The sequence below is a fragment of the Larus michahellis genome, chromosome 1 (assembly GCF_964199755.1).
Source record: "Larus michahellis chromosome 1, bLarMic1.1, whole genome shotgun sequence".
Classification (NCBI taxonomy): Eukaryota; Metazoa; Chordata; class Aves; order Charadriiformes; family Laridae; genus Larus; species Larus michahellis.
In genome coordinates this window covers 200,574,297-200,597,422 of record NC_133896.1, presented here as the reverse complement: position 1 = coordinate 200,597,422, position 23,126 = coordinate 200,574,297, and the positions used below count along the sequence as shown (strand labels likewise).

The 23,126-nt window shown below is 39.0% G+C and overlaps 1 protein-coding gene across 6 annotated transcripts in view; it reads right to left on the bottom strand.

Moving 5' to 3' along the window:
* ATP8A2 (ATPase phospholipid transporting 8A2) overlaps positions 1-23,126 on the bottom strand; it is a 344,031-nt gene that overhangs the window by 227,091 nt on the left and 93,814 nt on the right. For all 6 annotated transcript variants that reach the window (XM_074568973.1, XM_074568941.1, XM_074568962.1 and 3 more), the window contains 4 exons: positions 22,672-22,756; positions 21,265-21,404; positions 17,888-18,026; positions 10,777-10,841 (listed from right to left, as the gene is read on the bottom strand). In XM_074568973.1, the coding sequence (XP_074425074.1) occupies positions 10,777-10,841; positions 17,888-18,026; positions 21,265-21,404; positions 22,672-22,756 (429 nt within the window). The remainder of the gene's footprint in view (positions 1-10,776; positions 10,842-17,887; positions 18,027-21,264; positions 21,405-22,671; positions 22,757-23,126) is intronic.

The following is a 23,126-nucleotide window of genomic DNA, read 5'->3' as shown; positions in this document are numbered from 1 at the left end:
CTACAAATCACATTCTAAATATGAAACAGAGCAAAACTAACCCTCTAGCACCATTACTTCTGTTCAGTGACTGGAGTTAGATTTGTGAAAACACACCTTGGCACATTTTTCAGTAAAAGTAGGCATGCATCATTGTGACAGAGGCACATAAAAACCCCTAAAAGTCTCTAAAAGATTTCTCTGTTCTGTTCTACATAGAAGGTTAAAGGCAGAAGGAACACATGCTCAGGCAGGTATGAACTTCATACAGCTGGAGAACTACTTAATTCTAGTTACTGACAGACCAATCATCCCAGAAAAAAAAAAAATCAGTGGGATTTTTTTCTAGCTTCAACCAAATATAAACCATCTTTTTTTTCTTAATTCTCATGTGAAGGAAATTTATTCATCCATGCAACTGATGAGCAGGCTTTGAATAATTAAGCTTCAGCTACAAGAATGATTCTTGTATTCTTCAGAAAAAGGAAATAACCTTCAGAAAAGTGTTAACAGCGTAGTAAGCCTATATTATGGGAACTGCAAAAATAAGACCACAGATACCTATATATCTCTATCTTCATGTTCTGAAGATGTGATCAAGACACACCCTACTTCTTACTCTGAAGCAGTAGTTCTCCACCATCTTCATTAAGTTCACAGTGCAGGTGAATAAATCCCATTGCTTTAGGCTGACCCTGCACCAAGAAAGGAAGACTGCTTATGCTTAAAACACCACACAAACTTGCATCAACAAGGCCTCCCCCTCCTTTTCAATGAAATCAGAGGATCAGATATTGAAATAAGTATCTTGAGAGCAGAAGAGAATTCTTACCCTTCAACACAAAAGGCAAATCTGAATTGTTTCTACAGATGTGTAATACTAGCCACATCAATCGAGAGAATCAGTATCCACAACTCATTTACCTACAGATTAGATACCTGCTTAGTTTTATTCCCCTAAAAACCATACCATTGTCCTTTAACATAAGGAAAAACTGCATTTCATGGGTATCTTCTCATTTAACAAAATCCTACGTTAACTTCATTACGCATCTGTATATTTCCATGGTCTCTTGTGCTTATTAGAAAGATGTGTACCAGTATGCTGCAAAGAATGCCATCTTCAAAGCAAAGAGATACTTCCTTCACCGTCCAGCCAAAGCCATTACTATATTGTCACTTACACAACAAAAAACAGGTCCAGATAACACTCAGGGATCATCTATTGAGAGATATGCCTTCACATATGTGAAGATCATTAGCAGTTTTAAGAGAAATACTGTTTGTTACCTGTGGTTTTCCTCTAACATATGAGAGCTCTTACAAAGAAGACACCACATTTTAGATGGAATTCAGGGAACACACACTCTTCCTTTCCATCTTTATGTAATATGATTTACTCTGTCCTAGAGCACGAACAAGGCATTAGCATGATGAGCCCCCAGCTGCTAAAATACCTGGAGCTTAAAGCTACAAGATCCTTTCTGTGTCTTGTCAAATGTGATCACTATTAGAACTTAAGAAATGAAGGGAAAAGTAACTTAGAAAAGAAAGTGTTTGTTTTTGTTGATAGCCCCCTCAATTTCCAGCTATAGAAAGAAGAGTTTTCAGAAACCTGGTCTTTGGACTCCTAAAGGTCCTTGCAATCCTTCAGGTCCAAGTGTCCCCACTTCATCCAAACCAACTATCCCAGTGCCAGAAAACACCAACAGAAAAAACAGTGCCACAGATAAGGGAAAACAGTCACTAATGAATGCTGAAAAGGGAAAGCAGGATGAAACAAAAATACCAGCCCAACTATTTCACCACTCACAGCTCAAACCTATTAGTATTACTTCCTGAAAAAATGGTAATCTAATACTTAAGTTACACAGTCCTGTGTGTACTTAAACCTACAGGTCCAGGTAACACCTATATTCTTTCATTTGTAATTCTACGCAGTAGGCTCAAATCAAAGCAGCTTTTCACATGAAGAGACAAATATTTTCCACATCCATACAACTAACTTTCTATGCAGATTATCAAATACCTGCAGTTATGAAAGATTCTATTTGTTCCTCAAAAACAAACAGGAAAGAACACTAAACCTCTTCCACCCAGCATTTTTGAAGATTTATCTGATTACTAGACACTGTTCCTTGTGTAACTACTTATTGGCTTGATGTCCATTTCTAGATTAAGAAAAACAGACATTTGAGCAAGAAAATTTAGTACAATAGAGAAATGTATTCTTTCCCTAGTTTTCCTGATTAGCTTCCTTTGCAAATACCCAGTACTACACAGAAGAGCTGACTACAATTCCAGGCTGACTGATAACTGAAGTAACTTATTAGCCTCAAGACACCAGAAGAACATCCTAGATGCCTCTGTGAAAGAGAGCTGATCATTGACTAAAACTGAGCTTGCCCGTATTGATCAGTTTTCCAGAATAATAACTTTGTCTGAAAGCATTCAGGCAGGTGATAGCAGGGGAGAAAAAAAACCCAGTTTCCTCTCCCGTGCAACACACAAGGTGTAATCTTCAAAGCATCTACAAGGCATTAGCAGTACAGGACTTGTTCTTGGGCTCCCAGCAGTTACCTGTACACCTTACTACCTTTTAGTAGGACTGAAGTACACATGACACCAATGCTTTGGAGCTCCCAGTAGTAGGGATCTTCAGTTTTAGTCTGAAAGTCTGAGAATGACTTTACCCGCATTCCTTGGGGTAATCAGCAAGACATCACTGACAAGGCACACTCATGCTTTCTTCCAACAGCAGAAGCATCAGGATCCAAAAAGCAACACCATCAAAGTTTCTCAGAGCTTCACAGGCACTGTCTCCTGTAGTTGTGCTCAAGAATTTGAAATACAGATTTATATAAGACAACTCACATATTAGATATGGTAAAGAAATTCCCGTAGTGAAGCTAGTGTCTTTCCTATGGAAGCCATAATGCTACACAAATCTTTCTGTCCCATGAGGTTAGTACAGCAGACACTGTTGGAACCATATTCTTTGCTTGAAGACAGACATGCTGATAGACAATTTATTTTTAATGGCCTACTCCTCAGGTTTTCTCCCTTTCCACAGACAGTCTGGAGTTCTCTCAGTGGTTATTAGAAAGAGTTTCAGGCAGCAACACGACAAGATCTGCTTGTTTCTAACATATGTGTAAATCCAGTGACCAGATCAGAGCTCTACTTCTTAAGAGATCCAGAGCAGCTTAGATGCATGATTCTCATATTTAGATCCATGATTCTCAGTTAATCCCAGATCTATAGATCTATCGGTATTTAAATACAATGAATAATGCTTCCTGCTGAAGATCTCCTTAACAGATTTTAATTTTCAAAATCCTTGTTCAGAAGCATGGGAAGGAAATGTGCTCCTAAGAATGAAGGTCACGAAAGTCATTAGATAAATCCAAAGATATTCTCACACTTACGAGATTTTCCTTATAGGTTATAGAACCTTCATAGTAATGCTACCCTACAGAATAGCAAAACCAAGATAACAACAAAATAATCAAGTTTTCTGGCTCCTCACTCTTCACCACTAGAATACAAAGCATAACTGCAAGTAAAGCTTCCCTGCAGAGACTAAGACCCATTTTGAGAAATCAAGACACTGACTGCAGAGAACAAATTACACTGTGAAGTCCTGTTTGTTTTTTTAAGAATACTACACAATACCATGATAGCACAAACAGGTTTATCCATGTTCAATAGCTCATCCAAACAGTGAAGCCTGCAAAAAATACAGCTCAGCAAGCACAGAAGTGGGGGAGGCCAGCTTCTGCTTCTATGCTTATGCTTTTAGTCAGATTATCATCAACGGACAGCGGCATTAAGGGTTCTTTATACTGGAGTATCAGTTCGTTGTTACTTACATATCTACGTATAACACAGGACAATGACTGTCAGCCCAGGCACACGAGTTCTGCAGGACACTTTCACTGTGTAGCTCCATTTATATCAACGGAATTACTTTACAGCAAGATACCATCCACAGGTTCAGAATTGGGTCCCTCCAATTTTGCCCTTCCACTACTGTTAAACACAACCCAATGTGCAACCAACTGATAGGGTTCCCAGCTCTCCTTTCTACAGTGTTGAAGGGGGAAAACACACACAACATTACTTGGCTGTAATATCCACTACTCTCATCTTGGGCTTTTCCAAGACCTCTCTGGGTCAGCCAGTTTCCCATGTTCAGCTTTCTCTCTCGCAACTCAATTTCTATGAGATGCTAATAAAAGAAATTTGTCCAGGTTAAGAGCTGCACAATAAGACTTCACGCCGTTTCTGCTTTAACTAAACAGAAACTGAACCCAAGAATTACTCTCAAAGTAAATATTGTGCTAAAAATATTTTCACTTGAGAAAGCTTTATTAGGAAAAGGAAAGAAAAACTAAGTGACCATATGTATGCATGTAGTTAACTCTCTAAGGGATAAACATTTGCACATTATTATGCTAAGTTTCTAGAATTCAGCTGAATCAAGCTAGGGATTAGTCTTTTCTATTCTCAGCAGTCCTCTGAAGAGAAGAGAAATGATTGATTTTTCCCTCAAGTGCATGATTTCGAAAAAAATTTAGCTCTCAAAAACAAGCCAAGACAGTTGTTCGATCACATCTCACCTGCTGCTGCATGCCAAGGAGCAGGAGTGGGGGAAAGAAGTCACACAGGGACTGCACAAAGGGGAAAGTGTATCAATATTTAAACGCTCTAAGCTCAACTTGGATCTTGTAAAAATTCATTTTTAGCATTAACGGATTTCGGAGGTGGAATATATTAAATGTAATGCCACAGAATTTCAGTGTGAGAATCCTCTATTGATGGATTTCAGGCTAAGTTGAACAGAAGTCATAATTTCTGCTACAGGTACAACATACAAAATAAGTATTACTGTGGAGATCCAACACTGAAAAATTGGCTAAAAACACTTAGCTTAGAATTAAAAAGAACCAGTAGCAATTATTAACAAAACACTTAAGAGTCTTACATTTAGACTTATGCAAAATTCAATTCTACATTAAAAATGGTGGTAAGAGTACTTAAAAAAAACTAACCAGAATTACTTTGGTTTGAAAACAAGATTGAGGTAATACAAAGCATTTTTGATGTACCAGTTCAGAAGCTCCACAAGTTTGTGCTCCTGTTCTGGAAAAAACACGTTATCTGAGCTAAAGCATCAGAGTCACTTTCAATATTAGATATGTCTTCATGACATACCATGTAATCACCCACTTTCTTCAAAGACCAGCAACTATACATCAATTAGGTTTTTTTGCTCATCTGACATGCCAAGGATCTACTACTTTTTTTTTTTTCATTTTTTAAGTGTTATGAAAGCTTCCATTAGTGTTTATATTTACCAAAAAACTTCTAATACTGTTGTCTTAGTTTACAGCTAGATTCTATAACCAAAGTTTTCCACACATGAAGTTATTGGAACATCTACTAGATGAGGGGGCAGCAAAGGAAAATTAAAACATTCAACACTCATTTTCCACAAAGCTTTTTTAATGTACAAGTGTCTAACTAGACCTTCAATAAAGAATAGATACTATTTTACCTGCTGCTTTTGCGAAAACCTATATCCACTTACTAGTGGATATGTTTTACAGAATATTTCAAGTATAAAACCTGCACTTAACACTGAAATGCTCCAAGAACACTGGTGCATGGTATATCTGACGTAAATCCTCAACTTTGCAGAGGGGATGTTGTTAACTATCATTTTTGAAAATCAAAAAATCCAGCAGCAGCCATGACCCCTTCCTTAGAACCACTGCCAGAGGTAGTACAGCTAAGTCATCTCCAACTCTGATTTAGCTGAAGTTACAGGACCAGTAAATAGATTTCTCAGCTTTTTATAATTGCAAAATCTAAGTGACATTATTTCAAAGAAGTAAAGCTACACAAATGAAAAGCACAAAAAATAAAGACACTGCTCCTTTACTTTTTTAGAACTGTTATAGCTAATAAGCTTACATTTTTGGCTTATGAAAGGGAAACCAGAAGGAATCAGCTAAAATCAGGTGTGGAAGATATATTGCTATGCACAGGTGGAACCCCTCTATTGTTTCTTCCCCCCCCCCCCGTTCTCCCACCACTACCTTATCATGTGCACCAAGCATTGAGTTCTGCAAAGTATCTTCAGCTATCTGCAAGAGCGAATCCTTAAGTGTACTGTGATCAACACAGTAGAGGCCAAAATCAAGGTGTAAGGCATTCAATTCCACATGAGCTATCAGCAAAACACTAAAATTCCAACTTAAAAAATTAGGAGTAGCTGCTGTGCTCTCTGTATTCCCCAGAACTCCTCATTCAGCAACATAACTGGGGGTAGCAGGTGGGGAAAGATGATAGAGTTTATTTTTTTTATCTAGGGATTTTAAAGTACGCTTGATAGAAAGTTGATTGCATATTTCTTTTCTGTGTTGGCAGAGGTCAGGCAAGAAGGGGGGAGGGAGAAGTTTCATTCTATGTCAACCCACATTTGATCAGGGCTTCTCATTCTAGCGTGTCCTTAGACTGAGCCGTGTGGCAAGAGGCATATGAAATGGCTCATATTACTGACAGTGTCATCCTTGACCTCTCACGCTTTATGAGTATGACTAACTGTCTTATTTGAGGAACAGATCCACCTTAATGGCCAGTATTCTGTAGAGCCAGGAAGTCTCCCATCTCCATATATTCTTTAAATGCAAATACAGAGTCCTCAAGGGTCTTAAAATAGGCTCCACACCCCCATTTATCCAACCAAAATGCTTTTTGGCATTGAGACAACCGGAAACTCCAGTAATATTTTCATGTTTTACACGTGACCAGTGACCCCCTCTCTCTGGTGTGTCTGTCATATACCTTTGATTGGTCTTCATAGTGGAGACTGTTGATTAGGTAAGCCTGACAACATGTCAACATAGTAAGAGGACAGACTGTCATTAAAAAGTCTCTCCTTATCTTATTCCGAATCATGAAGACTGATAGAACCTGAAGTCTTCCTAGACTGTTCAATCCATCCAGCTTCTCAGTTTATTACCTGTCGTTTTTAATCTGTACCCATTGTCTCATTTGTAGTACAGCTGTTTAAGAAGTCTAGTTTCCCCAGAAGTTAAGAGTTAACTCTCTGGAGTTAAGACCCAGAGATTAACTTTTATTTTTTGGGTATCACTGCAAAAATATATACTTCTATGTTCAGTTTTCCAGACTTCCAGGATCTGCTTCTTAAGTAGTAAGAAAAGACCTCAAAACAGGAGCACCACATATACTTAAGACAAAGCTTAAGAGTTATGAAAATAGTTACTTGCCCTACTATTCCTCACCTGATTCTAGTCTCCATCTCCTAAACAGCAGAGATGACTGTTTATTCCTGTCGTCCCCCACTGTCTCAAAAGACTACAATCTGAAACCAAGCAATGGAGTCAAGATTTATCAAGTGGAAGTGGCCGGGTAGATATTTCACCTTTTCCCTTTCATACACTCCCTTTTATGCAGAAAGGAGTATTTAGCCTCTTCTAACTTATTTAATGAATTTCTTTCCACAGGGGTCTTGTCTATCACTCCAAGTGAAGTTTTGGCACTCTACAGTATTTACAAAGCTGGCATGTAGGAAAGTGAGAAGAGATGGTTTGGTCAATGACGTTTTCTCCCAGTTCAGTTCCCACATTACCTTTCCTTCGTATTTCTTGGCTAATATTTGGGAAAAAGTTGAATATATAAAAACCTCAAAGTGCATATGCTACCAAACTCAGACAGGAATTGACATAAGCCTTCAAGTATTTTAAAATAGGAGATTCCCTCTTGGGAATAAACCAGTTCCCATCTTTCAGTGTTTTCTGTGCCCTATATTCCTTAGCTTTTATTTCTTTTTCCTGTTGGGTTTCCTCTGTAGCAGCCGTTTTTGCTTCTGTAGGTCTGTGCTAAGACAAGAATAAGAGGAAGAGGTTTCACTTTCTTCTTACAATTAATGTACATACTGAGGCAGCAGTTGTCAACTGAAGCTGTGAAGCATGCAGCTGACCCTCTGAAAGGGACGTAAAAGGGGGAATAAGGAGACTGACAGCATGCCTTCTCCCTAACCCACATACCCAGCCCATCAACTGCAAGTAGATTAAGCTGAAGAGATACAGTCACACAATGAGTTCTTGCTAAAGCAGCAATTTTAACATCATATAGGATCTACTGAATCAAAAGCAGCTGTCACAGGCCTCCATTTCCTCATGTTTCAAGAGAAGAATCAAAGACTTGCCTAAAAAGCAGAACGATCTAATAGGACTTCAAGAACCTCAAGTGCATAGGTAAAATTAGCTAAAACCTCTACTTTCCTAGAGCAAGGAAAAAATACCAAGTTTTAAAAATAAGACAGACCTTTTTGGAGTCTAAAAATCCTACAGTAATATATGTAAGTGTATTCCTTTGTACAGCTACACGATACGCATCTCAGTAAGTCTATGTCAGTTTTATAAACAAAATAAGACTGTAATCACACCAATCAATCCGAGCTGGTTCTACACACAGGCCAGGGCCAAGGTGTTCCTCCTGCTGAAGATGGAAAGGGAGAGAGGAAAAAAAAATTCTGATATTCATTCAGGCATGTTTCTCACTTCTTATTGCTTAAATCCATCCTTTCATGCCAGAAAAGGCAAATTCATTTTTACCTCTTACTGAAAGTCCTTGAATTGTTCCACCTGCACTGTTGTTTGACATTTAAAGGAAAATCCCATGGTTGGAGCACTCGCCATTAGGGCATATGTAGTAAACCATTTCATTATTCATCCTGCCTTCTCACGGTCCTTTCAGCCAATTAACTCAAGTCAGAATTTAGACGCAGGCACTGAAACTGTACTAATCAGCACCTTCAGTATTATATTCACTACAAATAGAGGCATCCAAAAAATGTATCTGTCATTGTATCACTGCATTCAAAACCATAAGTAACAAAAAAGTCAAGATAACATAACTTGCAGACTATCTTGTTCAGCTTCCAGAGGTTTCTAAATACCAAGCAACATTAGCTCTATTTTTCTTCCTCTAATCTAACAAGAGCCTCTTCTGTCCTGTCTTCAGTTTGCACCCCTTGCTATAGCCATGGAGAATCTGTATCTGAGTCTTAGTATTTCTCAATGGGCATCACAAGAGGTACATTGCTTTTCTCCGCAAATTTAGAGGAACTACTTTTAATTCAGATTGAAAAAAGAATCTTATTTCATTTGTGCTTTACTCAGAGCTTCAGAATGCATAAGAAACTTTAAAAGGAAAACAAAGCATAACCATTTTCCTTCTCCTGCATTGAGTTCCCTATACCTTAAGAAAAAAGAAACCAAGTTTTCTTATTCCTGTAATCCAAACCAACTGACCTTCCTGCCTCACGAAACAAAGACCGCTAAGTGCACGTTTTTCTTCAGGTTAAGAGGTCTAGTCAGCTAAGTATGGCAGAAAGCTCATCAGAAGCACTGTATTTTGAACCCACAAAAAGGAAATAGTTCCCTTAAAGGCAGACCATACAGAAGTGGAAAAGTGGAAGACAACTGTTTGAGCAGGTAAGAGTCTTAAGGAAGGCATTTAGATACTTGCTTGAAACAATTTACATACCCCAATCTACACACACACAATGCAGTAACTGTTTAAAAATAAAAACCTGAAGTTTTCTTACCCCACTACAATTACCTAAGCTAGTTTTTAAACAAGTCTCTAACTATGCAGCAACACAGAAAGCTTAACTTCTGTAAGAGAACTAACATGGTCTTCGTTGCTAGAACTCAGTGAGACAGCTCCCATCAGGATGCATTATGCTGCACAGAAACTAGTAATCCAGCCTCTGGAAGCAGATCATCTCCCCTTGGATGCACTGGGATATCCCGAGTTCTGGTGAGCCAGAACACTAGGCCTTGAGCTGCCACAACAGGATACAATAAACTTGAGTATGAGCTGAAAACACTATCAAGGCTGCCATTAACTAAATCACATAGACACAACTGGAAAATAACACTTATCAGGTGATTACTTTGCCACAATAGTATTCCTCTCTTCCACTAGATATCCAGTAACTCCTTTGATACTCAAAGATGGAGGATTTGCATCTCTCATCCGGTCAAGCAGGATGAACTGCCAACTCTAAACACAAGTATCAGATGGTGCCTATTATAGATCTTTTCACCTGTCCTACAAATACCTCTAATAGCAATCAGACATGCAAGCTATATCAAATGCTGATACTGATGCTGAAATAGGCAAACTGGAAAAAATATCTTCTGGGAAGATCCATGTGCAAGTATATCATTTTTCTAGTTAATTTCTGGACATACCTGAGGAGCATGGCAACCACTTGCATGCAATTTTTAAGTCCCAAAAGCTGTACATAGGCAAGCTCAGAATGCAGTTTGCTCAGGCATAGGTTTAGTTACAGCTGTTTCATGCAACGCTGAAGATAGCTTACTATGTCAAAATGAGACTTCTGTAGCTTGTTTGGGTTTTTTTCCTTTCTTCAAACATGTTACTCCTGTATCTACACCTTAAAGCCTAACTATATTCCTGATTGCATACTGCAGTTTTTACCAGTTTGCAGCAGAATCAAACCCATGGACCTAATTAGTTTTTTGTTCTAAGGCTTTAGTTTGATCTGTACAGCTTGTAACGGGAGATCTCAGGAGTACATTTTGCACAACCCATGCTTGTTTTCACATTAATTGTTTATCTTGCTACCCTTAGAGGCAAGTGAGAGAAATAAAATGAGAAAGCTCAACAACTTTCCCTTTTGTTAACAACGCCTACTCCTGTCAAGAATTACACCAGAATGTGCTTACTTACATCTAGTGAATCCTCATTGACCAGGATGAGAGACATACTCTGTGAAATGAGTCTGCAAGAGTACCCTGCAAGAGAAAAAGAAAAACAACACAAGGATTTACTTTTGGGAAGAATATTTAAAGTTTAGCTAAACCTTAAGATCAGCATCTGTATGTCTGATTACGATTTACTTTTTGAGCAGTCACTCCTATCAGGCAGGCTACTGGAAGCATTGGCATATAGGACACACTCCAGCTTGACAATTTTATTAGCAATCGGGGCTGCATTTTACCTGCATTTTCAAATACATCACTTGAGATGTTTTAGCCAAAGAAAACAATGTATTAACTAGATGCAGTAAATATAGGCCATATCCCTACAGCAAAATTAAGTATTTTTATACCTAAACTTTTGATTTTTAAATCTACTTGAAGGCAGAGTTGCCTACAACATGGCACAGGAACAGATCTGAACATGCAGTTGCAGCGATGGAAGCATATATATTGAACCAGTTGGTGCTACCCAGTCCCCTTAGCCCATGCTTGGGTTATACGAGCATTTTTTACTCAGAGTTTAGCGTGGAAGGTCCTGAGCTTCATCAAAAACTACAGACCCACACAGAGCCCCTGCCAACTCCTATAGGCACCAAGTTATTTACTAGATTACTCTTAGTGTAGTAGGACTGAGGCATGAAAGAAGAGCACCCAGAAGGCAGTTCTGTACATTTGCCAGGACACCAAAGCAAAAATTCTCAAGAGTTTTTTGTAACAGTAAAAGACAGTGACTGCAGTACCACTCAATGTCACTGAAGTGGACGTTCCTCTACCACACAACTGTCACCAACATGAGACAAAGTCATATCCAGGATATATATACTTAGCATTTACAGAATACAGTTTAATTCCAGAGACAAATGCAAGCTTGCATCAGATTGACCCCACTGCATTATCCCAAAAGCTCATGCGAGTTCTTTTGGGATTGGCAGTCATGTGGCTCCATAAAACAGCAGAGAATTTGTATATTTGAAGCACATACCTTTTATTGTTGATCTAAGTTACACAGACAAAGGAAATACAATAGAATTATTTTGTATTTCTACTGTGCTTTTGTATAGAAGTGAATCACAGCAAGTTTAAGAAACTGCTGTCATAAAATGAGGACTCAGGAAGTCTTTTACTTTTCTTAAATGGAGACTACTGTAGTACAAGAATAACATCCCAGCGACGAACAACTGCAAGGCTGACATGTTCAAAAGCAGAACAGCGTAGTCAATGCAAAAAAGATTAAGTGTCTCTCTATATATCTCACAACAACAAGAGAACAACTGAAGCATGAATATGTTCTGTGGGATTCTTGATTCCTTAGGAAGGCCATACTGGCTCATCAACTGCAATGCAAATAATTTCCTCAGGCTACAGAATTTTTTCTAATTAAGGGTTAACACGCCTGCATGAACGACTTCTGTCAAGAAAGCAAATCCCTCATCCTCCTTTGTGGAAGGCATGCTTATATCATATAGCCAGGCACTTTAAGGCAGCAGGTTTGATTATCTGCACAAGTTTTGTTTCTCTTCCATTTCACAGCTGCATGGAATATGAATATCAGGTGCAACCTTGCAGATACATTTTCATCTTATTTGTGTTAACAAGCTAAGGTTTACTTTCTGCTTTAGAGAACAATACTGAAGGGCATTGAACTCACACACTCCTGTAAGGAAAAGAATGAAATATATTCTCACTAAGCACAGCCTCCAACATGAAAGCTTTACAGATAGCCTCTGTTTCTGCCTGTGAATAAGTCTTAGGTGGTAGCACAGAACTGAGTAATGAAGCTTCAACAGGTACAGACAAAACAACTTGGGAAAAAGTCAATTTGCTATTTTTAAAAGTTAGTCCCAGGCTGAAGACCCACTTCCTTCTTTTTACTGAAGAGAAAGAGAGACTATTACAGACTTAAGCACTTCCCTCCATGTCGGGGTTATCCTTTCCCCAGGGAACGGCACCAGCCTTCTGCAGCAGGCTGTTACAAATTCAGTATAACTAATTCAAAAGGATTTTCTAGTAGCATTTGATTGGAACAGCAGCTGCAATAGCAAGCTGTAATTTCTAAACCACTGCTCACTCTTTCGTTTTACCTCTTTCAAAACGAGCAACATGCACTCAACAAATGGAGCTGGAAAAAACCACCTGTGGAAAACAGAGGTGCTCTGCTGTGCATCTTGGAAGTCAGAGTCAGAAGAACTAATCCTGCAATTGAGATCATTTCGCATCTTGTCATCACATTAAACAGGAAGGAGATCAGTATCAGAATAGAAGGATACAAGTCAAGCCTAACAATGGTTTATAAGAGATCTATACATTATATAAAATTTCAAGACTATGAAGATGTTAAAATCTAGCACTAGCGTAAAGCAATGTAACTGGCAACTGTGAGACTACAAGTTACATTTGTCATAATATTTTAAAGTTCTATAATAGTTGCTACTAACAGTACTAACATGGCAAGGCAAAATACACCCTCTAGGATCAGGGAGTGTTTTTCTCAGTGCTGCTGAGTAGAGCAAGATGAACTGCTGGTTCAAAGCCAGGTATAAAATGTCAATCCACACCTGTAAGTTGGTATCTAGCTCTTTAATTTAAAAGTCTGACTAAGTCCACAAAGCAGATGAATCAGGTACTTCTGGGACTTATTTCCCTTCAAGTGTCCTGGGAGAAAGATTGCTTGAACCAGAGTTCAAGATCATAGCCCACAGGCACACTCGTACTGCAGGCAAAATCCAGCATCTGAGGCAAGAATGATTATCCACTGTGTTTAGAGGGCACATATGCCCTGCTCAAACTTCACATAGGGAGACAGGCAAGCATGCTGACATTGATACCATTCCCTCAACTGAAAAATCATGGCTCACCATAACAGAAGTATTCTTGCCTCTAAATTGGAGAGATAAGGGTTTGATGGACAGATTGTTAGATGGATAAGGAATTGGCTGGATGGCCCCATTCAAAGAGTCACAGCTCAATGTAGAAGTGGAAACAAGTAATGAGTAGTGCCTCTAGGGGTCAGTCCCGCAACCAATACCATTCAGTATCTTCAATGACAGACAGTGGGATTTGGTGCACTCTCCACAAGCTTGCTGATGACACCAGGCTGAATGGTTCAACTGATATGCTACAAGGAAGGGATGCCATCCAGAAGGACCTTGATAGGTTTAAGCAATAGACCCATGCAAACCTCATGAAGTTCAACAAGGCTAAGTGCAAGGTCCTGCCCTTGGGTTGCAACAATCTCAAGTACCAATCACAGACTGGGGGATGACTGGATTGAGAGCAACCCTACTGAAAAGTACCTGGATACTGGTAGATGAGAAGTTGGACACAAGACCCCACCTGCAGTACTGCATCCATTGCTGAAGCCCCCAGCACAAGACAGATCTGGACCTGTTAGACTGGGTCCAGAGGAGGGCCAGAAAAGCCATCAGAGGGCTGGAACTCCTCTCCTATGAGGAAAGCCTGAGAGAGTTGGTGTTGTTCAGCCGGGAGAACAGAAGGATATGGGGAGACCTTTCAATATACAAAGGGGGCTTATAAGAAAGATTGGACTGAGAAAGACTTTTTACCAAGGCCGGTAGTGGCAGGTCAAGGGGCAAGGGTTCTATACGAAACAGGTAGCTTTAGACTAGACATAAGGAAGAAATTTTTTTATGATGAGGGTGGTGAGACTGGAACAGATTGCCCAGAGAGGTTGTGGATGCCCCATCATGGGAAGTGTTCAAGGTCAGGCTGGATGAGGCTTTGAGCAGCCTGGTCTAGTGGGAGGTGTCCCTGCCCATGGCAGTGGGTTGGAACTACGTGATCTCTAAGATGCCCTCCAACCCAAACCATTCTGTGATTCTATGACTGTAAGGCAGTGCTCGCAGCTGTGAATGCATACTCCAGGTAAGAGCACTTAGCTCAACTGTAGGGATTGATTCATTGTTCAAGGGAGGGATCAAGTTCAGTAAACACTTAATCCCCATTCCCAGAAAAAAAAAATAATCTGTTACTGAGGAAGTTATTGGCTGTAAATACATAAGATCTGATTTTCTGGGAGCCTGCTGAGCACCAGAACAGTGGTAAATAGAAATCTGCCTTCCCCACCCTCACTGAAAGGCAAAGGAGATCCAGAGTCTGCAGATTGTTTTAAGAGAAGGATGAACCTACAAGAACACTGTTAAGCCTCCTAGAGTTGTCTGCAGACACTGGCTAAGGACAATTTCAACTGATAAAAAAAAACCCTGAAGACCATATATCATGCTCAAAGATGTTTCTGAACCTGAAACTCATATTTTCTACAGGTAGAGAGTTCAAATGGTTGATCAGTATTAAAGCTTATCAGGAACACACTCCTCACCTGCAGGACTATTAGGTGGCACATGGCTGAGTGAAGGCATACAACCACTCCACAAGAAGGTCAAGCATTCCTCTTCAGAGTAATGCAATCAAGAGACAGAGACACACACAAAATCTGAAGGTCAAAGAATCAACAGAAAGCTGGAAGAACAAAGTACTCCAGCAGCTGTCAAGAGCTCCAATATCCCTCAGTACATATCCATACAGCAAGCAAGGGTCCATAAGCATAACCTCCACACATAATGAGAAAGTGAAAACACTTTTTACTGCCCAGATAGCATATTTACACCTGAATCATAAAGCGTACATGTGTACTGAGTTTTAAATTCAGTGTTTATTACAGTTTTAATGGATTACATACAAAAACTGGGTGCCACGTTTGTACTTTCAAGCCAACTTGAACATAAAGCTAATTAAGTTTCCAGAGTTTTACTCCCAAATTGTACACTAAAAGTGATAATTCAGAAGTTCTAAGGGAGATGTTGATTCTTTTCAAGTTGCTATCATATAAAAAAAAGTTTTAGAGACAAGATGGAAGTTAGTCTCCTTAACGGTAAGTAATTGCTGTAAAGCTCATGTACTTGTGTTCAGGCTAGCTGCTGTCAGTTAATGTCAACTTATTTCAGATATTTATGCCAATATCTGTAGCTTTTTTTAATTTGTCAAAAGATGTTCCGCGCCTCTCAAGTTGATAACTGCTTTTAAAGAAAGAAAAAGCTGCAGACAGTGATTCAAACCAGGTAACTAGCATTTGAATCAATTGTCTACATAAGCCAACTACCTTATTTCTACTACAACTGTATTAGTTCAGCAAGTTATTTCATCTCTTGGTACCAACTTCAAAAAAGACATAGGAAACTTGATTCCGTTTTCATAAGTAAACAAAAATTCTCGTCAAGCAGACTACGTTCTGGAATTCCACCAGTCTAATCAAAGCAGAAAAAGTTAAAAAAAGAAAAATAGCAAATGCCTGAAGTTTTGCTAAAGGTGATATAAGTTTAGTTACACAGCATCACAGTTATCCCAGGAGGAGCCTGAAATACATCCAGACCCATGTACATGCAGTTCTATATATAAAGAGCATCACCAGTCACATTCTTCATATAGTTAGAGAATCTTGAAGTCAACATGAGCTTGAGAAGGCTGAAAAAATAGCTCCTTCAACAAAAGGCAACCTAAGCTGTTAAGGATAACCTTAACCTACGCCTATACCTCCGAACAACCTCATCTGCAGATCTGAATGCAATTGTTGATGGCACTTTACACAGCCACACTAGAGACAGTGTTAAGACCCGGCAGCCCCTCTCCTAGGAGGCTGCTAGCATTGTGTGAAGGGCTATGGCACAATGCCAGCATAGGCATAGCTCACAAATCGGCTCACAGCATTCTGTGACAGCTACCCAGGTTGCCCACCTTGCAAGCATCGACAGCGAGAATGAGGCTGAAGGGTTTAAATTTGGAGTACTTACTCGACCTACTTTGTGGCACATTCAATGCCAACAGCAGAAGTGCTACAGAGCACAACATCTAGTTGCTATAAGATCGAAATTCCAATGTCTACCCCCAGTTCAGCTCAGCCTTACAGTAAAATCCATGTACTTAATCATAGAACCACAGAACAGTTTGGGTTGGAAGGGATCTTAATGATCATCTAGTTCCAACCCCCTGCCATGGGCAGGGACACCTCCCACTAGACCAGGCTGCTCAAAGCCCCATCCAGCCTGGCCTTAAATTTGACAAATTACAAATGGAATTGGGTATATAGACTGACTTTATCAGATACATTTATGAGCTAAAGGAAGCCTAATGTTTCAGGGCCACTTTTAATAACAAACCTATACTTACAGTGCTAAAAGCTATCTAGTTTTATGCTGCAAAAACAGATAACACATACGTCTTAAGCAGGTTACCATTCTATTACATCAGTACCCAACCACACCTGTCTGATTAATACTTTAATTTGTACTTTTTGTTCACATCATTGCAAGATTTTTTTGCATTACAAAGAGTGCAGTTTGTATGTTAAGATACATCAACAAGTTTGAGACAAGAATATCCATATTGTGCTTTGATAAAACAACCCATACCTATGGGTTATATTCAATATGATTATTCAAACCAAACAAACTCTATCCATACACTCAATAGCAGCAACACTTCCACTAACAATCATGACACACTTGACTAACAGATGTGTCATAAGGTGACAGCACGAGCAGTTATTCAAGCATTCACCTGCTTTCACAGACAAGGTTTGCAAGAATTTTTAACTATACGCTTTGTATTACCATGTTTCCCATCATAGCCCAAACTCCAGAAAAGGCAGTCAGTAAGATAAGAAAAAAGCTGTAGAACAGTTTGATATAATGCACAGTATAACCGAAACATTATGGTCTGGTTGAGCTCTCCAGTTTCTATCAGAACACAGAGTTACCTATTCACTCCATACAAGAACTGCACTTAAGAGCCAAGAGCAGAAGTGTCCCTTTAGCCTGACACTCAGAGTAAAGACTTCACTCCAAACCCACCCCCCACTCTCCAAAGTGAAGGCTACCATATGCCTGTCTGCTACCAAAGAACCATTCTATAAAAAGCAGGCCTGTTTTGTTTGGGGTTTTTTTGGGGTTTTTTGTTTTTTTTTTTTTTTTGTTTGTTTTTTTTTTTTTTTTTTAAGCCCCACACAGGAGATCTAGTATGTAACCTGTCACATACCAGACAAATTCAGAGAAAACAAAGATGGATACCTATATTGAGAGCCGTTTCCTGCTTGTCACCCGTCAGAATCCATATCTTAATTTCTGCCTTCATTAGTGTAGCTATTGTTTCTGGAACACCTGCTTGCAGGCGGTCTTCAATGGCTGTAGCTCCAAGAAGCAGTAAATCCTGGAAAACAGAATTTGAGGGATTGTTTTCTTACGATAAACCTCTGTTTGGAACACAGTCAAAACGGAATTAAAGACAGTATGTTGCGCCTCATTGCTAATACAGCATTTTGACGAACAACATACACTACAGTAAGTTTTTAGGGTGACTATTCTACTTCCTCTGCATACAATTCACATTCCAAGAGGTACAGAATGGAACCAAGTGTTTCTGATCAGAAAGATGGCAATGTTTCAAGAGCAATTAATTGAGGTTATACAACTCCAAAGCTAGCCTGTGGATGAACATATATACTAGAGCATTCACTAATCACCATAGCAACATGATGAGTGGTCACAGTTTATATAGCTGTTAAGCTCACAAAACAAAAGTCACCTGGCATCACATCATTTAAACTAATTTCCCTCCCATAAAACGTACATACAGACTGGATACAATCACTCAAAGCAAAAATTATTGCAACTATTTATGCATATAATCACTACATTTATGTAATACAAGTGGTATGAACGTTAATCAGAGTACCTCTAGTCTACCTACAGATGCCTGCCAGAAAAGCATGTCTCTTACAACAAGTTTAATACTACAGAGTTAGTCATAGTCTTATGCAACTCTAAAGCAACTGCTTGAAGACATTTGGCTAGGTTACAAAAAAGTGTCAGGCAGACAAGAATACCTAAGAAATAAACCTTGTCAAAAGGCACAATCTAGTCAGCAGATTTTAACTTTAAAAGCATTTTAATGATTCCTTAGACATGTAAAGACATTCAGTTTAGAAGAAATTGATACAAATTGAGTTTAGTTATTACGTACAATTTCAGAATTGCACAGGAAAAAAAGTACCAGCTTCTATTCTTTGTAGGGACTATAATTTTTCAAAACAAGTGAAAACAAAGTGAACAGAAAAAGTTAGGAGAGTTCGGGTTGTTCAGCCTGGAGGAGAGAAGGCTCCAAGGAGATGTTATTGCAGCCTTTCAATACATAAAGGGAGCTTATAAGAAAGACTTTTTACCAGGGCCTGTAGCGCCAGAACAAGGAGCAACGATTTTAAACTGAAAGAGGGTAGATTTAGATTGGACACAAGGAAGAATTTATTTTTTTTTAAACAATGAAGGTGGTGACACACTGGAACAGGTTGCCCAGAGAAATTGTGGATGTCCCGTCATTGGAAGTGTTCAAGGTCAGATTGGATGGAGCTTTGAGCAACCTGATCTAGTGGGTGGTGTCTCTGCCCACGGCAGGGGAGGTTGGACTAGATAATCTTTAAAAGGTCCCTTCCAACCCTAACCATTCCGTGATTCTATGAAGAGGGCATTAGAGCAGCTTCTGCTTGTTTGCATCTATGTATGCATAGAGAACAGAAAGGGAAGGTTTTATTCATATAGGTGTGTAGTTTTTATTCATACAGGTCTTGACAAAGCTTAAGTTTTGTTATGAGATATTCACTTAGTAAAGATAGTAGAATTAACTCCCATTAGTCATTTGTTTTAGTACCCTATAGCCTCCTGACGAACAATGCTAACAGCATTTGAAGTTAAGAAAGGCAATTCAAGTGTGCAACTGCAGATTGTTTTATACTCCCAAACTCACTTATTAAGGAGTTAAACATGACAGCACAGGGATCAGCATAGCCAAGCTACCTGAGCAGGGGAGGTACTACTGGGTCTGCTGAAGCCCTCTCAAAGTTTACAGGTGGAAAGGAAGCCAGTTCAAGTTTGTCTCTACATGGACACCTGTACTATGATCCAGGGACCTCACCACTCAGACTGAGAAAGTAACTCTCCCACTCTCATTTGAGCCCTAAGATGAGAAATCAGCCTGCTAATTACATTTTTGTTACAGCCACAAGCCAGTTTATTATCTGGAAAGTGCTTACAGACCACAGAATTTGCCTGGGAAATACCAGCTCTAAGAAAAAAAAAAAATTAAGTTTCAAGTGCATCTCCCTGTTCCTTGGTATGACCAGCAAACAAGCATTAACAGGAAAGGAATACAGTGGATATTTCCTACCAATACAATACTAAGTCCAAAACCCCAATTCTATAACTCACTCAGAGAGTACCCTTTTCTCAAGGTATTACATTGTGAAAGGAGGCAGAATGTAGATGGCTAAAAGGATCTAAGGCTTGAGAACACATTAAGTGAGAGAGAATCAACCCACACTAATGGATCGATCATCTATGATCATTTTTCACCTCCGTGAAAACAGAAGAGTATGAGAGCACAGCGCAGGTAGCAGAAAACTAAAAGGAGCTATGAGATCTAGAGAATCAAGAACTAGATAACCACACTGCTGCTACTGACCAACCAACACAAGGAGATTTAGTCCTTAGTTTGAAAATAAAGACCAAATATTCAGCTACTGCTTCAAGTCCTTGGAGTTTTTCTGTTACACTGTAAGCTACATCCCATCCTAGTCTCAGCTTCCTTCTCTCTTCTGCCCCAACTTAAGTAACTCCAGCACTCCAGAACTTCAGCTGCATTGTTAATATTAATTAACAAAAGCAACTGAAGTTCAAATATTGCTTAAAATAAACCACTGAACAAAATGAGAGTGAAATAACTGGAGCAAAGAGAAAGAGCATGAACAGGTAGGTGTAGGTGGGGAGTGTGAGCACCAGCATTTCAGAAAGCACTAAGACCAACAAGTATCAAAGAAACACTGGCCCCTAGTGTTGACATTTTAACTTTTCATTCGGTGTAGGATTACAGAGTTTCAAACTGGTTCTCCACTACCTACTTTTCCCTTCCAGAGTTGTAAATTCTGCAATATGCATAAAGAAAGCAGTTTTTCACCTTCAGTCTATGTGGCTACAGGCCTTGGTCTACACTCTCTTATGTCTACAGTCTCTACAACAGCCTTCAGAAAGTTTGAACTGTGACTGCTATATGAGAAGGAACAAGTTGTCCTTCATATACTAGTCCATGGGAACTTGGCACAACGCAATGATTTTCTAAGTTATCTTTATCAAGTTACCTTACACAAGATAGCAAGATAAAAGGAGTGCAAGAAAAGTGTTTGTAGGTAGGAATGACCCTTTATACATAGATTTGTCTCAGATTTATAAACTAAAACTTGAGAGGTCTATGGACTGAACAGACTGCCAAAAGAGAATGCCTTTTCAGTTTCTCATTAATGAAATTAACTGTTTGTTTTACTGTATAAAGCCTAAATACCATTGAAAAAGACACATGTAAGGGAATCCGTATCCGATTCTCAAAAATGTACATGTCTTACCTTCTCAATGATCTCATAGCATTCCTCCATCTTCTGAGTTCTGTCTTTCAGAACTGTACTGGATTCATTGTAGACATTCAACCACTCTCTGTAAGAGTTTTCTGACAGGTCTGCATAAGCAATGCACAAAGTCCTCAGACCTACAAAACAGAAAACAGCCATTACACACAGCAAAATTACACCGAGTATCAGCAAATCATTAATGCCCAAATGAATGCTAAATTCTAACCCTCCCATTGGAACAACAGGCACTTTTAATGCACGCTGTTAAACTCTGGATTCCAGAAAATCTCCCTGTACATTTTTAAACCATTTGGGTTTTCAAACATAAAAGAAAAGTCTGGCTCATTTAGGTTAGTAATGTTGGTGCAAATCAAGATAGAGTAAGGGGCACAAACTCCTCCCTCATTTTCAGTACTGCAATCTACCCATACTGGAGCAACAAAAGTATCATCTTCGATCTTTTTAGTTTAAGTATGAAAGCAAGCTTGACAGTCACGCATTTTTAAAGAGATCAAATTAAAGAACTAGCTATATATTGGGATTGGAGATACTATTTAAACATAGTACACAGCCCATATTCCCTTCTAGAAAGATGTTTTTCCTCCTTCAATATATGCACGTAAGTCACATTAATAGTAGGGTTACACATGCATAATAGAGTGAAGAACAGGGCCCATTAAGTATGAAAACCATTTTATTAGACCACTGACAAAAATTAACATACAGAAGTAATGATTTTTTTTTCTGGCTGAGTCAAGCAGAAAGGAGTGTGTGCCATAAAATACAAAAGTTTCATTACTGGGTATGTGGGAGTCTGCAAAAAAAATATTTATGTTTTAAAAAAAAGCTGAATAATGTTTTCAGATTTACGGAAAAACACACTGGTTCGTGGTTTTACTATAATGCAAATATCTCATGCTACTGCAGAACAGGGAACAAAGCCATTGTACTTCCCTGCAAACAGAGGTGCTACATCAGTCATAAAGGCCTTAGAGACTATTTCAGATCATCTTTGATGTCTTGGTCTTCCAGGCTTCTCAGCACATTCAGGTTATCACTTTGCTTCATAAAGACAGGGACTTCGTCATCTGACTTTTACACTGGTAGACACATCACTAACTCCAACGTAATTGAGGTATTCTGGGCAATACAACTCACGCTCTTTCCCTACATTAAGGGCACACAGAATCCCATCTTTTCCTTCCAAATTCCAGTTCCCTACTGAAATCGCACAGAAGCAGGGCACAAACTTCCTTCGGCTTAAAGTTATCCTAGAGTTGTTAATTTGCTGATTACACACCACTTAATTTATCTTCGTGTTATCTGGCACTGCAAAGCTTAGACAATGCAGAACATGCGGCAAGTAATTTGACAAATTGAATTCTCATGACATGTTTCTCTTACCTTCTGTTGCGAAGTACTCAAGATGGCACAGTGTTTGCTCCATATACTGGGAATCTTTTGAAAGCCTCTCAAAAATTACATTATCCTATTAAAACCAAATTCATTACAACAGAGTAAGTCTACATATGAAGTTTCCATTTGTGTATTTACAAGCTCAAGTGAAGTAACCTGAATGGACTTGCTAATATCAGAACCCAAGACTATATTTGCAAGTAACACATTTGGGTTTTAGAGACTCTGATTTGAGTAAGTAATCTGGATTGTGCCCAGTGGCAGAGATAGTGCATCACCTTTAAATAATGGGGACAGAAGTACATTCTGCCCTTCTCTCATCTTTCCATAAAGGGGTCCCCACTATTGGGCAACACAGAATACTCCTTTCTGAATTACTAAGATGATATATTGATTTTCAGAGAATACAAGTGTCTGGTCTTATTCAGTACGCATTGTAGTCC